We start from the raw sequence: 16277 nt of genomic DNA, 5'->3' as shown, positions 1-16277 counted from the left end.
AAGGCCTTGGTTTCCAGGCCCTTCATAATATTTGATCTTTTTAAGAAGGATGTTCTAATAATAATAATTTTATTACAGTGGTGCCCCGCAAGACAAATGCCTCGCAAGACGGAAAACCCGCTAGACGAAAGGGTTTTCCGTTTTGGAGGTGCTTCGCAGGACGAATTTCTCTATGGGCTTGCTTCGCAAGACAAAAATGTCTTGCGATTCCTGGGTGTTTTTTTTCGCTCCCTACCCCCTTTTTCTAAGGCACTAAGCTGCTAATAGCCTTTTAGCAGCTAATCCACTAATCCCTTAAGCCTTTAATAGCCACTAAACCGCTAATAGCGCTAATCCGCTAATGGGCTTGCTTCGCAAGACGAAAAAACCGCTAGACGAAGAGACTCACGGAACGGATTCTTTTCGTCTTGCGAGGCACCACTGTATTTGCACCCTGCCTATCTGACTGGGTTGCCCCAGTCACTCAGAGCAGATTCCAGCATATATAAAAACATAATAAAACATTAGACCTTAAAAAGCTTCCCTAATCAGGGCTGCCTACAGGGCTGTTTCCTACATGCTATATAGTTACTCATCTCCTTTACATCTGACGGGAGGGTGTTCCATGGGGATACTTGATGATTTAAAAAACTTCCAAACATCTGTATTATTTTTGCCTTTTTTGTTGTCGGCTGCCCTGGGCTCTTTTGGAAGGGAGGGTGGGGTAAAAATCTAATAACGAGCAGCAAAGTAACAAGTAATCTACCATCTGTCTGCAGAAGTGGAAGAATGCCTACCTCTCACTGGAAGAACTGAAGAAACAGCCAAGAAACAAACCACCATGGCCAGTATTGCCTATCTCTCCCACTGCAATAAAATGGGCTGCCTCAGAAGCCCTTTTCCCCCGGACAAAAGGCGGCTGGGAGAGGACCTTCCAAGGATTCTCCAGTGATGGACTGCATCCAGCCCAGACTTCCCAAGGCTGGGTTGGGCGACACCTGAACTACCGATGTGCTCCTGGAAGTGAAAGGCATTACCTGGCTGCCATGGGAGCCCCCGGGCAAACGGTGTCTGAGTGCAGCAGGCATTGTTAGCCTTCTCCATGACAACCAGATGGCTGTGTCTTTCATAACAAGGAACGGAGGTGCCATCTGTCTCTACAAATATTGGACTCTCCACTTAATTATCCAGCCACAGAGACTTCATTTGGCACACGGATGTGGGGGGAGTGGCACTTATTTGTTCTATATATTCTTCTCCAAACAGTTACACCATTTGGGACCATGGAAAATCACTCAGCAGCAGCGTCTTTGGCTCTCTGTGTTGGAATCTGAAGATTCACGGTTTGTGCAAAGATGCATTCCTGCAGATGACAAATCCTTTGCTGAGCACACTCTAAATATTGGCCTTCAATACTGGGATGTCACATTTTCCTAACGTCAGAAGCAGGAGGTGTCGTCCGTCAAATTCTGATACGTTCCACACCAGGTGGTCTTCCAGCTGCTGCATCTGTGCTGTTGAACAAGGATCAGAGCACTTCCTGGCCACAGCTCCATGCCAGGCCACTGGCCACCCAGTTTTCAAAAGGCAGCTTCAACGCAGCCACTATCTGGAGTCTCAAAAGTCAGGAGTGCAGAAACCAAGTTCAGAGGCTCTGAGCATCTTTCTGCACCGTTTTTGTGTTGTGAATAACTGAGTGGAGAAGACAAGCCTGCAAGAGTGGGAAGATGACTCACTGCAGATTATAATGGAAGTTGACACCTCCAGAAACAAGTACGGATTGGAAATCCCAGCCTTCAAAAATGCTAAGTGGTTCTGACAGCCAGTGCATTGGCAAACTCAGAGCAACCGAAGATCATGGACAAGCCCCTGTGTAAACAGTTTTTCCTGAGGCAAGCACCAAGGGCACTCACATGTTACCGCTGCCCAAAGTGTATACATGTATATTTAATTTAGTAAAGGCTACGTGCTTCATGATGCTCCTGAAGACCGTTCCTTGGACCAACTTCTGCAGGTGCAGGGAGCCTGCGCACTCTTGAGACACAAAAAAACCCTTCAGCCAGCAAACAGAAGTTTGCCAGTTCTCTGACACATGGATGCTGAGCTTGGATGCAAAGGCAAAGAGGCTGAGCCACTGCAAACAGAAGCCTAGTAGCAAATCAACAAAGCAGTATGAGCCGCAGAGGGATTCAAGCTGCTCAAACAGTCCGTCCCATTAGATTCGAGAAGGGTCACTTGCGAGAACCTCTAGGAAATGACGTGGGGCAGGGGGAGGGAGACCCCCCATTTTCCCTTAGCCCTTCCACATCCCTCTCAGGTTCCTCCACTGGGGTAAATCTGCAAAGACTTTGGAATTCCCTCCCTAGAGACATTAGACTTGTCCTTCCACCGGCAAGTGTAGATTTTCTTCTTCAACAGGCTTTGGGGGAAAGGACTGCTTCCATATGCTTTGTATATAATGTTGAGGGGGGAGCGTATGCCTGAGTCCCTTCGGATTCCTGGATCCAGCAAGGATTCAGCTGAAGTAGCCAGGCCAGCTTCCAGTTAAGGCTCCCCTAAGTATGGGTCATAAAGGTAACAAAGGAAGTGGCTCTGTGCCAGAGCACAAATGAGTGGGGGCCCCTCCCAAACTCGCCGGTAGTTAAGGAGGACAAAAGCCAGAGTTGATGTGCATGTGAGCTCAAAGCTGGGAGAGAGAGACCTGCTTGATTTCTGCTGGAATCCAAGGCTGTGTCTATGGGAGAAGCAGGACCCTCTTGGATCTACAATTCTATGATTCTACTAATGCTGCGAGCCCCATCATCGAAGCCTCAGGTTGCATATATGTGTAAATACACCATATATCCTAAAGACCCCACAGTCTCTGCTGCCCCTCATTCGGAGGAAACTGAACCCTGGGGAAGTGCATGGAACCCCCGGAATCTGGCACTGCTTGGAGATTGGGGTGGCATGCAGCAATATATACAGTTTTGATTCTACCAGTGTTTCATTGTTTTTAAATGCTTTCTTCCCTATGATTTTAGCTGCTCTTATTTTTATCAGGAAGCCACCTTGAGTCAGAGAAAAAGGAGGTGTATAAATAAATATACAGTAATTATAATAATAAAGGCCTGAAACATGTGCTGCCATTGCTGATCAGTCCATGAACAGAACATGTTGAGATGTGTGCTGTACACTCACACAGGCGAGGGCACCCTGGGCTGTGGGCTAGCAGAGGCTGCGGCTGACGGCACCTTCCCCATTCAAGGAGGGAGGAAGCCCCTTGGATTCTGAGGGTGAAACCCAACATGCGCAAGTCCCTCTGGAAGATCTTGGGAGCGCTCTGCGCATAAGCCAGCACCTGCTTCGGTGAGCAACACAACTTTCAAAAATAGGTATTTTAAACCTGGAGCAAAAAACATGAAGTTGCTTTGCAATCTGCCAGTTGGCCTCTTCTCTCTCTGGCAAACAGAAGCAATTTTCTAACAAGATGTTTCCAACTTCTTCTTTTTATATAAGATTAAGACTATTCACACAGCAGGATATTTTTTTTACCACTGAACAGCTATTTAAAAAATCAGCTCCAAAACCGAAAATAAAGATCCTGCGCATTAGCCACTTCAGAGAGCATCGGACCTTCCAAGCGACACGTGAGGTCAGTGTCCTGGGCGCCCACGGCTCCTCTGCAGCAGCCCTGCCCGTTTCCTGCAGCCGCAGTGAGCTGCCCTTCCTTCCTGCCCTGCCCCTGTTCTTGCTCCCGCAAAGCCTTCTGCTAAGCTTATTTAGAGAAAGCACAAGCATGACATTTCACTTATCATTGCACGATGCATTTATCATGCTGCAAATGGCCAGCGTGGACAGAGCAGTTGCTCATGTCCTCCTACTGGCTAGGGAGGAAATTCTTCCCGGTGCTAAGAGAGGCCTCAAGACCTCCGCCTGAGGACTCCTCCTGGAGAAAAAGCAGCATGACAACGTCCAAAGACTTCACAGTTCAAGGAATGGTTCTGCCAGATCATAGAACCACAGAACTGTAGCGTTGGCAGGGCCCCCACATGGAGTGGTGCATTTTCAAAAAAATTTAATTTGAACGATTTGAGAAAATTCCGACATCTAAGCAACAAATAGGCCAGCTATTTAAAATATTTAACTTTTTACTAGAAGCAGATTATAACGGCGTACATTTGATAAAACCAAACTGGGAAAAAGAATTCAATTTAATCATATCTAATGAAAAATCATAGAATCGTGGAGTTGGAAGGGACTTCCAAAGGCCATCCAGTCTATCCCATTGAAATGCAGGAATCTCAGCTAAAGCATCCAGGACAGATGGCCCTCTAACTTCTGCTTAAAAACCTCTGAGGAAGAAGAGTCCACCACCTCCGGAGGGGGTCCCTTCCACTGTCCAGCAGCTCTTACTGTCAGAAAGTTCTTCTTCATCTCCTACTTGTAACCTGAAGCCATGGGTTCGAGTCCTACCCTCCAGAGCAGCAGAAAACACGCTTACTCCATCTTCGAAGTGACGGAAGGGCTTGTATGATCTAGTTGAGATTCCTGCACTGCAGCGGCTTTGACTAGATGACCCTCAGGGTTCCTTCCAACTCTATAATTTGATATTTTCTGAAATTAGGAGGTGCATTTCCATGCACGAAAATATAAGGAATATTTTGTGACCATGGCTTTTAATATAAAGAAACTAAAACACATACACCCCTCTTATTCTGGGCTTCTCCATCAGTCTCAGCCAAGGAATGATGGGAGTTGTAGTCAACCACAGCTGAAGGGCAAGGCATCTCCCCCGACTCCCTGTTCCATCATGCAGGCCTTTCGCAGCGGCTGCGGAGAGCCCAGCGCACAGCTGGATGGAGCCTTTGTAATGAACTGCAAAGCCTGGTCCTGTGCCCACTTGCCATCCACAGGCCTAGCGAGGATGATCTCCAGCCCTGCAGGGCTTAGAGCTGTGCAGCTCAGTTGCACTAATGCAGTGAACTGCAAACCCTTTGTCTCTTCTGCTCAGTCGCACAGGGACTTTAATATGCAATTAAGTCAATGTCCTTCTCCAAATCCTGTGCAATCCAAGTCAGTTAAAAGGGGGGGGGGGATCCCCACACAAAAACTTGCTTTTGTAAAGTTTCTATGTAAACCACTTAGAATTTTTCATTCCTATTAAGTGGTATAAAAATTTAATAAATACTTGAGTAATGAGTTAATACAATGCCACTCAGTGATATTAGAAAAGTAATTAAGCTACTAGATATTTAATTTGCTTGTCCAGCAGCAGGGTAATTAACAATTCGTAATGTTAACCTTCTTGAAGAGAGCCTCTAATCAGCCTAGTGGATAAGCAACTGGCAACATGTAATACTCTAAATACCAAGTCTTACCAGGTTTCAATGGAGTAGAGCAGTTCAGATATACAAAGCCCCGGAGATTGGCACACCACTTAGGAAGGAAAAGCTGGATCTGTTCTGTTTCCTTTGCTAGCATTTAACAAAAACAACAGAACTGCCCTCGCCCCTTCCTGCGCCCTGCATCCAAATAGCAGCACCACTGGGCAGGAGTTGCAGCTGTGCAGTAAGCGCTGAGATCCCCACAGCCCCACATCTCCCCAGGGCATGGGGAAGGGCTGGGAATAGGGGCACCCTGGCCTGCAGAAGGAGCCGTCGTCGTTGACACTTGGAGCTCCTGGCTTGACAATGGAAGCATCTGACAGTGACCCACAGTTGGAAACAAACGGCGGCTTATCTCATATGAGCAGCGAGCAAAGCTGGGCTTACAGTTTGGAGGAAAATATCCCGCAAGTGCTGCTTCACACATCAAGGGTAAGACAGGCGGTCTCGCTTCTGCGCTTCAGTTGGGGGTAGAGTGAAGCAGGCAGGGCTGAGCATGGGTTCTCACTCATGGCAAACCATTGTTTATTCCATGCTGGGCTACAGAGAAGCATGAACCAGGCCACTTATGCTGATGCAGAATCAAGGCCTCTAGAACGCTTCCCGCTTTGTATGCAGAAGGTTGTTATTTGATTTTGGATGTTATGCTCCCATTTCCACCAGAAAACCCAGTCTTGTCCACACACTGAAAGACACCTGGCCCAAGGGGTCCGGTTTTTTGAGCAAGAGAGCGGCCGTCCTAGGAGGCAGTCCACTTCGGCTCCCATTGCCATGCGACACAGGGGGGCCCTGCAGTGGCCAGCCGGGGCTTCATGCCTGACCAGACTTGCAAGGCCAAGAATGCTGTTGGCAGCAAGGAAAGGGCTTGGCAAGCGAGGCTTCTGCCTCTGCCCCACAGGCCCCCTTGAACCCAAGTTGGCTGCACTGAGACTTCGCACTCTCCAAACCACAGAATGAAGGACAGGCAAACACCGTGTCTGAATGCAACCACCAAGAGAGACCCAGACAGACAGGGCTGGCACAGGGATCATTACTGCCAGGGTTCTGAAGTACTGACAGCTCAGCAAACACACTTTGCTCTACTGGAGAAAGAAAGCAAAGCATGGCAACCTACTGGAGGACTGAAATACGGAGCGACTGAACATTTCTCACTTACAACACTGGGAGGCAGCAGTGGGCAGCGGCTGCTTCTGGACCTCTTCCGCAAACGAATGCTAAGGGGGAAAATGAGTAGAGATGAGGAACACAGTAAAACGATTTTCAGCAGACAGGGGCTATCTCATTTAGGGGCACTTTTCTCCTCTTCCATAAAACCAAACACTCCCCTCTCCCAAAGAAACATTTGCCCTGCTTCACGCCAAAGCTTCCGGGCACCTGCTCCAGAGCCCCCCTTGGTTGCTACAAAGCCCCAAACACTTTCCCCCAAGTGTTGGCAAGCTGAGTTTGATTTCTCCTGTGCAGCCCTGCCTAGATTTGGAACAGGACTGGAAAAGAAGCAGAAATGAATGAGCAGGAACTGGGACTCTGGTAGTGCCAAACTTTGTTGTACTGTTTTTATACTGTTTTAATCTTTGCTGTGAACCGCCCTGCGCTTTGGGTAGGCAGAACATAAATGGTTTAAATTAAATAAAAATGCAAGGAAGTATTGAGGGCGCAGGGTAGCGCTAGAACAGTGGTCTTCCGCCTTCTCAGACCCTTAAACCCACAGGTGCATTGGGGGAGCCATTTCCTTCTGTATTTGCTGTGCCCCACCTTAGATCAGGCCACTTCTTGGCAATGGGTCCCAACCCACCAATAGAAGACCAATGGCCTGGAAAGCTGTGCAACAGGCAGAAATCCTGCCCCCACCTCTCCCACCTGCATGCAGGCACTCTGCAGAGATGAAGCACCACCTTGAGATTTCTTTTTAGCCAATGCAGCCCCCGGATTCAGTGGGCTTTTCTTTCGTTGCTAAACGGGAGTTTCCCTTGGGGTCTTGGTTACCCCCCCCCCCCTTCTTCCCCTGTATTTCTAATAAATAACTGCAGAACCAAAGAATGCCTTCAGTTAGCCTGTCGCTTTCAAAAGTGGTGGCTCGTCTTATCCGATGGTGCAATGGAAAGTCAGCCTGAACAGCTGGCAGGGTGTTCCACAGGGCGGGTGCCACCACCGAGAAGGCCCTCTGCCTGGTTCCCTGCAACCTCCCTTCTCGCAGGGAGGGAACCGCCAGAAGGCCCTTGGGAGATGGACCTCAGTGTCCAGGCTGGGGGTGGAGACACTCCTTCAGGTATGCTGGACTGAGGCCACTCACTTGCCACGTCCGATATCCTCTCCTGTAAATGAACAAATGCTCTCACCCCCCACCAGAAAGGGCAGCCAATTCTCCCTGGCACCTGGCCTGCTATGCATGGGGAAGAACAGTCCTAGACTAGCCTTCCTCCTGCCTGTAGGAATGTCTGCTCAATGGGCAGCATTCCAGCATAGGGGCACCCGGCTGAAATCACAAATTGTGCAATCCAGAGCCGGGTATACCACCTGACCTTATCCAGATCCCCAGAAACCCCCTATGGGCATTTGGCCAGACTCCAGCAAGAGGTCCCAAGGCGGGAGTGTGCATGGAGCACAGCAGAGCAAAGCATACCCACCTCATCATCTTCCTCCAAGGAGTTTATCTGCTTTAACTTCTGAGTCCAGTATTTGGCTTCCTCTTCCGGGATGTCTGCAAGACAGCAGAATAAGCAGGCGCCTGCTCCCATCCCCGTTCCCCAAAATATATTTTATTATATGCATATTCTGCTCCGACATGGGGGCCCCAGAAGCTTCCCACCCAATTCCACAGCTGCCCAGCCTCAACCATGCCACAGCACTGGGCGTCCCAGAACATCCATAGGGCCAGGCATGTACTTTTAAATTCAGAGCATGCTTACGCAGAACAGCACATGACCAGGGATGCTGGTTCAATTAAGAATAGAAACAAAAACCACACACACAGCTGTAAAAACAACACGGCTTTCTTGGGCTCATTGAGAACAGAAGGAATGGTGGACAGACCCTTGCGAGCTGCACAGTCAGATTACAGAAAGGGAACTGTGTCAGCAGGTGAGGCAGGTGCACACTGCCAAGAGCCAAGGGGAAGGAGGAGCATGACTTCCTGGCCAAGGGCGGAGGCAGAGGAGGGTCAGAACAAGGAGGGCGGCAGCAACAGCAGGCACGGTGTCAACAAGCGCTAGTTAGGTTCAATTAATGTTTCATACTTTCCCCACTTTTCAGATCAGACTGAGAAACAGGAGGCGGCAAAGCACAACCGACTGCAGAGGCAAGGCAGAAAAACAGCTGTGGCCCAGAGGTCTCTTTGAATGGAAACCCCGGAAAACATCACAAATCCAGCAACATAAAAGTCAAGTCTCTTGCTGGCTTTCCCAATTCCAGAATGTTTGGAACTCTGATTAAGGGGGGAAAGGAAAGGCAGGGAGGCTGGAGATGAAAAGAGGAGAACACAAAATCCACGGCCCAAGGGGAAGCATGCCTGTGCCTCAAGCAGGTGATGGAACCAGGCATGTCTGGAAAATCTCCCAGAAAACTCTGGCAGGTTAAGTGGGAAGCGGAGTGCTGGGCCAGGAGAGACCTCTTGCACTCTGCAGGACCACAGGAAGGTTTGGGACTGCACAGAGCTTCAAAATGTCCCCCCGTCCCCATTAACCAAGGCACCTCTAACTCAGTCATCCCCAAGATGGAGGCCTCCAGATCCGTCGGACTACAACTCCCACCAGCCCCAGCCAGAAGAGAGCTAACTACTGACATGCCCAATGACACAGTCAAGAACTCTGCTTCCAAAAAGGGATGGAAACCTTGTCCTCAGACGTGTCCCTGTCTTGCACTGCCCAGGCAGAGCGGCAGGGGACTGCCAAGGGCCTGTCACATCCTGGCTTCAGGGAGCCATTCCCATAGCATGCTTCTGGGCATCTTATCCGAGATAAGACAATTCGTTTCGCAAACACCACCACAAACATGCAACAGCTCCACACCAGGTCATTATATTCTCTCTGTCATCAAAGAAAGCCTTGAGCAACTTTGGAAATGGCTTGTGGGAGAGCTTTTTAAGCCATCTGAAGCCAAAGCTCGCTCCATGAATATAAACATGCTGAACCAAACACACAGGTATACCGCTTCTTCCAAGTCCATTTTATCACATAGGAGAGGGGCGCTTTCACCTGGGAAATGAAACACAAGATTTCTAAATATATCTCTCCCCCCCCCCCCGGGGGGGGCATGGTGGGATACTGCTGTAGAGAGAGAAGTGATCTCATACTCAAAGTTAAAAGGAAGGACAGTGACCAAGGAGGGACCCACAACGCTAAAGCTCCTTCGATACTGATGCAATCTTTATCCTGAGAGCACGTCATTCCTGCACCTGCAAGGAACCATGAAAGGCACATGGCCCTGGGATGCTGAGGCTGGAAAGGGCCCTACTTTTTGCCCCGGAGAGCCCATCACGGCATTCACTGGTTCTCAAACTCCTTAAGCAGAAGTAGCCTTCTTGTATTTCTTTAAGCATGAAATTATAATAGTATCTGAAAAGCATCATTGCATCTTCTTGGAAGATATGGCTCCCCTGAAACAGCAGAAACCTTTCCTGGAGGGGGAGGCACACAATTCAGACTATTTACAACTTGTGCACCGTTCTGAACAGCTAAGAGAGCGAGGAATGTCGCACTAGAGGAATCATTTTTGAGCCAAACTATGCCAGCTAAAGCCTGTGTGGCAACAGCCGTTACACTGTACAAAGAAATAGTCCAGTAAAACGGGCATCCAAGTTGGCAGCCTCAGTGAGGCTGCTTTGGAGGGTGCATTTCTTGGCCTGCAGTTTGATCCCTGAAATGGGTTTTTTTTCGGGGGGGGGTTACAATGGCTGCAGAGAGGACTCCTCCCCAGAAGAAACACAAGCCAAATTTGTGCCCTCCCTCCCTCTCAAAGTTTGCCTGAAAGGCCCCATCCCCCCTCCACAGACACAGACAAACCCCCAAATAGGAAGAGAGTGGACTGGCCCTCCTCAAAAAGGATACTACTGTTACTTGCATTATTTGCAAACTTCTCCGTTCAGAATTACCAATCATACTTTACAAACAAATTCAGAAACTGTATAATAGGGGCTGGACTAAAGGACCTTCAAGTTTCCTTCTATTAGTTGCATTCAGCAGTCTGATGACTTTGAATAAAGATTACTGGTTGCTAGGCAATGTGAAATAAGCACACACACACCCCACTTATGGAAAATGCTGTGCTGCAAGAAAACCTCAGGGCTTCAAAATTGTCCTCCCATATACAGCACCGTAAGCCTGATTTAATTGGAGCGAACTCCTGGAAGGAAACCACCACTAAGAAAAGACCCTCACGGTGGGCCCACATCAGGGCAGCAAGAGGGAAGAGGAGTCTTTGAGTTTCACAGAGCATGACGGGGGATGGCAGAAAGTCATTTGCACTCACCGAAAGGCAACTCAAATCTTGTATCCAACAAAATCTGGTGAGGTGTTGGGTTTTTGGTGCCACAGACCTCATGGCCCTTCATCAAGACCTCAGCTTCCAGGGTGGACCACTCCCCAGGGCCCTCCTGGAAAGAGAAAGGGCATCAGCAACTTCACCAGAAATATCTCCCCATCCATCTTCCCACTTTTCTCACGTCTGTTATTTTATCGCCCCATATGAAGCAGCCCCCAAAGTGCTGAAAGGCACAACAACATGCATTTAGATATTTTATAAAACACACATCACAAAAAACTGTGGCCACATACAAAAAATAAATCTAAAATTAAAAACTTTAAAAATACATCAAATCAATTTGCAAAACCGTCTGACTAGGTCCCCCGACCCCTGCAAGAAGGAATTGACATGGCAACTCCAAACCACATCAGGAAATGGTCTGAACTTTTGGAGGAATTCAAGCTTCTACAGAATACGTCAAAGAGACCACCAGAGTGCTGTTGCTGCTACAATTTATTTACTGCTGCTTTTTGGAAGTCCAAATGCCCCCAAAGCAGTAAATCATCTATTAAAAACAAAATATGTATACTGTAGAGAACAAGCCGTGTGCCGCTGAACAAAATCCTGCTCATTTGCTGTGGCAGAATTACAGAACGGCTTTCACCTGCGGACTCAGAGCTTGAGACAAACCATCCTCTGCAGTCGACAGAAACCCTCTTGGCCTAAATGGGCTCTGAGAAGAAGAACCAAGAGGTCTGCTTTAATTCACGGGCCTTTATTTTTTTAAAAAAAAAAATGAACAGCAGCGTTTCCACTTATAGCCTTAGAAGAAAGTTCAGAGTGTTGCGTAAGATTACTTTTCCTTGCATGCCTTAAACGGTCATTGTGCCGGGATCAGTTGTGACTGAAGTCAAGAGGTGATGGGAGCTTTAGAAAAGGATTCCATAATTTCTGGGTCATGCAAGAATGCTGCGTGGAAGAAGCATGCAACATTTTCATCTCCTGGCTGGGTCACAGGAGCAGTCCATGCTAGCCTTTGCTTCAGTACAGATGAGGAAGAAGAGAGGGGCCTGAAAGACTCCACATGTTGTCGGACTGCAGATCCCATCAGCCCAGCCACTCAGGGATGATGGCAACTGTGATCCAACATCATGCTGGATACTAGACAGACGCAACCAAATGGCACAAGGAAAGCTCTTCACCATTTCTTCACCGCCACCCCAAACACCCCGGAAGTCCCAGGGGGCTGAAGAGCATCTCTCTCGGCTCTGAAGGTCTACTGACCTCATCCGACTGCCGGATGGCCTTCAGCTCAATCCACGCTGTCCCAACCATTGTGTCCCAGATCAGCCCTTTGTTCCATACTTCCACAATCAAGCCCAGGTCCAGGCGGCTGATCTCGCTGCAAAGGAGGAAAAGAGACACAACACATAAGCAGCTGGGGGAAAACTGGACCCACACCTTCGCCTTTTTTACAATGTCCATTCTGACTGCTTCCCAACTGACTGCCTTGTCCCTGTTTTAATCTGAAGAGCAACCGTCTTTCAGCTGCAGGTCAAGCCAGACCAACAGGAGGATCTCCTGGGATCCCCCAGACAGGAGGAGGATGACCAGCCTCTCCCTGGCTGCCAGCCTCAGCCCAGACAACTGCAGAGATGCCTTTCGGCCACTAGAGGTCTATTCAGGACCACAAGTCAAAGCCTGCTGGGCTTGACTGCAAGATGCTCCTCCAGCCAAATCTCAACGCACAATTTAAAGTTTCCTCTGACAAAGGACACTGCTACATGGTAGCCTGAGCCACAGCAGATTGCTCCACTTCTTTCAAAACCCAAGTTCACAGTCCTGACAGACCCCTTTCTCCCCCTGTGATCATCCCTGCCCCTTATTTTGTACCTAAGCTTGCACATTTGCAAGGAATCACCACCCCTTTAAGTAGACCAAGGGCAGGATCCAAAGAAGCAGATCCGCTAGTGCAAGAATTTCTGCTTGTTCAATGCAGCTTCTACCACCTCTCATCTCTCTACGCCCCACCCCACACCCAATCTGCTCCAGAATAGATTTACGGGGTGGGAGGGGGGAGGCGAGGGAGGGAGGGAGGGGCAGTTCTGTTGCACAGCCCAAATACCCTACGCTAGCAGATCTGTTCCACTGGATACTTCCCTAAGAGCCTGTGCTCTTGGAAGGGGATGATGTCCGTGTGGAGAGTCCCAGGCAAGGTATTACAAAAAGCAACATGTGTTTTCAAGCAACACCTTTGCAACTTCCCAACAAACAGACAGAGAAAGGCAAATGCTTCTCCTTTCAGTGTTTTTGTTTTAATTATAAATTAACAATATCAACAGTTTAATACGTATTTAAACCTCAAAGGAAAGAAAAAGTCTTCAGAGTACCAACAATATTAACATTCAAAAGAAATACAATACTTACAATGCTCTTGAAAGGAAAGGGACACCATATACCATAAATACAATCATATCCAATCTTTGAAACACCCCCCCCCCAGCATTACTTTTTCAATACAGTGATCATTCAATTTAACCTATCAATATGGTGTTTCCTCTCTTGTCTCTTTCCCAAGATAAAAAACATGTTTAAAGTTCCTAATTTCCCAATTTCTCCCATCTTATCCTCCCTGTATGGAATTTAACATAAATACTCGCTTTCCCGTAACTCAACTGGTGGAACTTCATTGCCCCCAGATAGCTGAGGGACAAAATTGACACTTAGCAACCCGGCACTCCACTTTCAGGTGTGATCTTGACCCACAGCATTCACTTACAAGAGGAAGTCTTGTTCCCAGCATGGCTGGTCCCCTCGAACGGCAACAGTGGTGCTCTTCACATTTTGCACCTTCAGGGTCACATACGTATTGAATTTATCTGGAGAGAAAGCAGAGTTGTTTCACCTGAGGGTAAATATCTCAAACTCCTCCTTGCCAGCACATGGTATTTGGTGGAAAGAAAACGACTCCCACCAGCTGCACTTCAGCAGAGCAAGGAGATGACAGGAGAGCAGGGCAGAATAGAAATTTCCACTGCCACCTCCTTGATCTTCATGATCTGGCCCCAAGGACTGGGAAAGGCTTCACACAATAAGAAACACTAGCTATGAGTTAAGAACTGCGAGGAGTCAAGTGTGGAAGCTGCTCATTGCTTGGAAGAACGATGAAGCTCAACTTCCATTGAATTGTAAGAAATCAAGCTGCTTTCATTGCTGACAGCAAAATGGAGCTGCTTCAGTTTAATCTCCAAGGCTCCCAAGTGTGGCTGCCTTACACTCCTGGAACTTCCTTATATCTTGGAGCTTTGCTGAAGCCGCTTCAGAAACTCTCAAGACTTTTCAGTGGCCAAGGTCAGACCAATAACTGGGCACAGCTTTATTTTAGCTTGTGAATTGCCCTGAGCTCTTCGGATGAAGGGTGGTATATAAATCTAATAAATTTATTATTGTTATTTTGTCCAACTATTTTGGATTTTAGAAGGAACTGCATAAACAGGGAGGACACAGGCCAGACACTCGGAAGCTAGAAAATTCCTGCCATGCACCACAGCAGAGAGCCAGCCAAGAGGCAACAGCAAGAACACGGATGTCAGCAGGCAGACTTGTTGGGCAGAAGAAAATCTGCGCTCACCTGGTGGCCCCTGGAGCTTCGCTTTCTTTACTGTAAAAGAAAAAAGAGGATGTCAGTTGATTATTCCAACCTCAAGCATTTTAACTCTCAGGTTGTTAAATATTTCGGCTGCAGATAAGGGAGAAAGAAGCCTTCAAGCTAGTTTCATTTTTCACAACAAAGGAACCTGGATAAGAGGCCACTCCAGTGCTTTGCCCCACTTTGCTTCAGAAAAATGGGGGAATATTTAAGAAATGCTGAAATGGAGAAGAAAGCATGTTGTTGTCCAAGGAATATTGCACAGCCAGCACGAATTGGCTCTTGTCCCCCAAAGCCAGGAGTTCTGGATGATGGGCTGTGCTCATGAGGAGCTTGGAACTGCGGTATCACAGGGAACAAGAAACCACTTATCCGTGTCCAAGACAACTGAGCACGGCTGGACAGGCCAAGTTCCACCTGCAGCTGAGCCTGCAGCAACCACTGCAGACTTGGAACAGCAGTGCCAGGAGGGCTCTGGGTACAAACTCTGTCTGTGTGTGTGTGTGTGTGTGTGTGTGTCTCCTAGTTCACCCTTTACAAGGAAGAAGAACAAGCACGCAGCCAATAGGCAGCCCCACCTGGCTGGTTAGCAACACAGGAAGTTGCCCTACGCTAGCCTTCCCCAACAGGATGCCCTCCAGATGTTCTGGACTCCAAGAGGATATGCTGGCAGGGGCTGAGGAGAGTCACAGTCCTAAACATCTGGAAGGGCCCAAGTTGGCAAAGGTTCTCCTCACTTTCAGACAGGCATTTTCCCCACCCTGCCTGGAGGTGCTAGGGATTGAATGTGGGACCTTTCTGCAGGCCAGGCTCTAGCAAAGAGCTATGGCCTTTCAGCTGGGATTCCTGCATTGCAGGGGGTTGGACTGGATGACCCTTGGGGACCCTTCCAACTCTATGATTCCCCATCCCACCCTCGTTACGACTTGTATGGGCAGGTTTATTCAGGCTGCCACCCTCCACTTTAGAGGAGACAGCAAGAAGAGCTGTGGCTTGCTTGCTCAGTTCTGGCCCTGCCCTTTCAGGAAGCCCAGCACAAAGCGAAAATATTGGTCCCTTGAGCCCTCATAGACACCTGGGGGCTGACATTTGCCCAACCGAGCCAACTCTGGGTGACCCCAGCCCTTTCCAGTCAAGGCCCAGTCAGAGCAAGTAGCAGAAAGCCCTGATCTGTCCAGAATCTCCCTCGCTGTGCTTAGCGTTGGCATAGCAGGTAAGGGAGCCCTGAAGGGGAGCAAGGAGCCTGGGAGCCCCATTCACTTTCCTCTCTTCTTCCCTTTTTCCCTTTCACCTGCCTGAGTAAGGAGCTCTGTCTGTCTTCAATTAAGCCACCAGTTGCCCAATTACCAGCAAGTGACAGCTTGCTCGCTGCATGAACTATCCCCTCTCACAGTATAGAGGCATCAAGACAACCCGTGTGTGTGTGTGTGTGTGTGTGTGTTTGTGCGTGATTCATGACGGCTCCAACTGCAACTTCCAGCACGCTTTTACGCTAAAGCTCTTCCATTAAACACACTCTTCCTTTGAATCCACACAGCAACTATCCAGCCTCTTGTTTCTCTCTGCTGAAACTATGAACAGGTACCATACTGTCCAATTAAGAGCAAACCCCTGGGGGCGGGGAGGAAACGAACAGCCACCCTTAACTGTCCTGCCTGACACACGAAAGCTGCCCCCCCCCCAACTCCTGCGCTTCAAAACTCAGCAGACTAGAGGCAATTAGCTCTGCCACATCTGATCTCGTTTCAGACAGAGGAACATGCTGTCAGCAAACCTGGCAGCCCATAGAAAGCAGCAGAGCCCTCTGATAGGAGATAACTGCGCCA

The 16277-nt window shown here is 48.6% G+C and overlaps 2 protein-coding genes across 6 annotated transcripts in view; one reads left to right on the top strand and one right to left on the bottom strand.

Moving 5' to 3' along the window:
- UNC13B (unc-13 homolog B) overlaps positions 1–16277 on the bottom strand; it is a 154343-nt gene that overhangs the window by 118983 nt on the left and 19083 nt on the right. For all 5 annotated transcript variants that reach the window (XM_083402609.1, XM_083402606.1, XM_083402607.1 and 2 more), the window contains exons 2-7: positions 14434–14463; positions 13582–13681; positions 12087–12204; positions 10809–10932; positions 7970–8043; positions 6502–6559 (exon numbers count right to left, since the gene is read on the bottom strand). In XM_083402609.1, the coding sequence (XP_083258735.1) occupies positions 6502–6559; positions 7970–8043; positions 10809–10932; positions 12087–12204; positions 13582–13681; positions 14434–14463 (504 nt within the window). The remainder of the gene's footprint in view (positions 1–6501; positions 6560–7969; positions 8044–10808; positions 10933–12086; positions 12205–13581; positions 13682–14433; positions 14464–16277) is intronic.
- Positions 14398–16277, top strand: part of PIGO (phosphatidylinositol glycan anchor biosynthesis class O) — a 108503-nt gene continuing 106623 nt past the window's right edge. Inside the window, exon 1 of the mRNA XM_083402730.1 lies at positions 14398–14406. The gene's annotated coding sequence lies outside the window, so the exon portion shown is untranslated. The remainder of the gene's footprint in view (positions 14407–16277) is intronic.

The sequence above is a fragment of the Podarcis tiliguerta genome, assembly GCF_965153285.1.
Source record: "Podarcis tiliguerta genome assembly, chromosome: 11".
Taxonomy (NCBI): Eukaryota; Metazoa; Chordata; class Lepidosauria; order Squamata; family Lacertidae; genus Podarcis; species Podarcis tiliguerta.
This window is presented reverse-complemented; position numbering and strand designations above follow the sequence as displayed.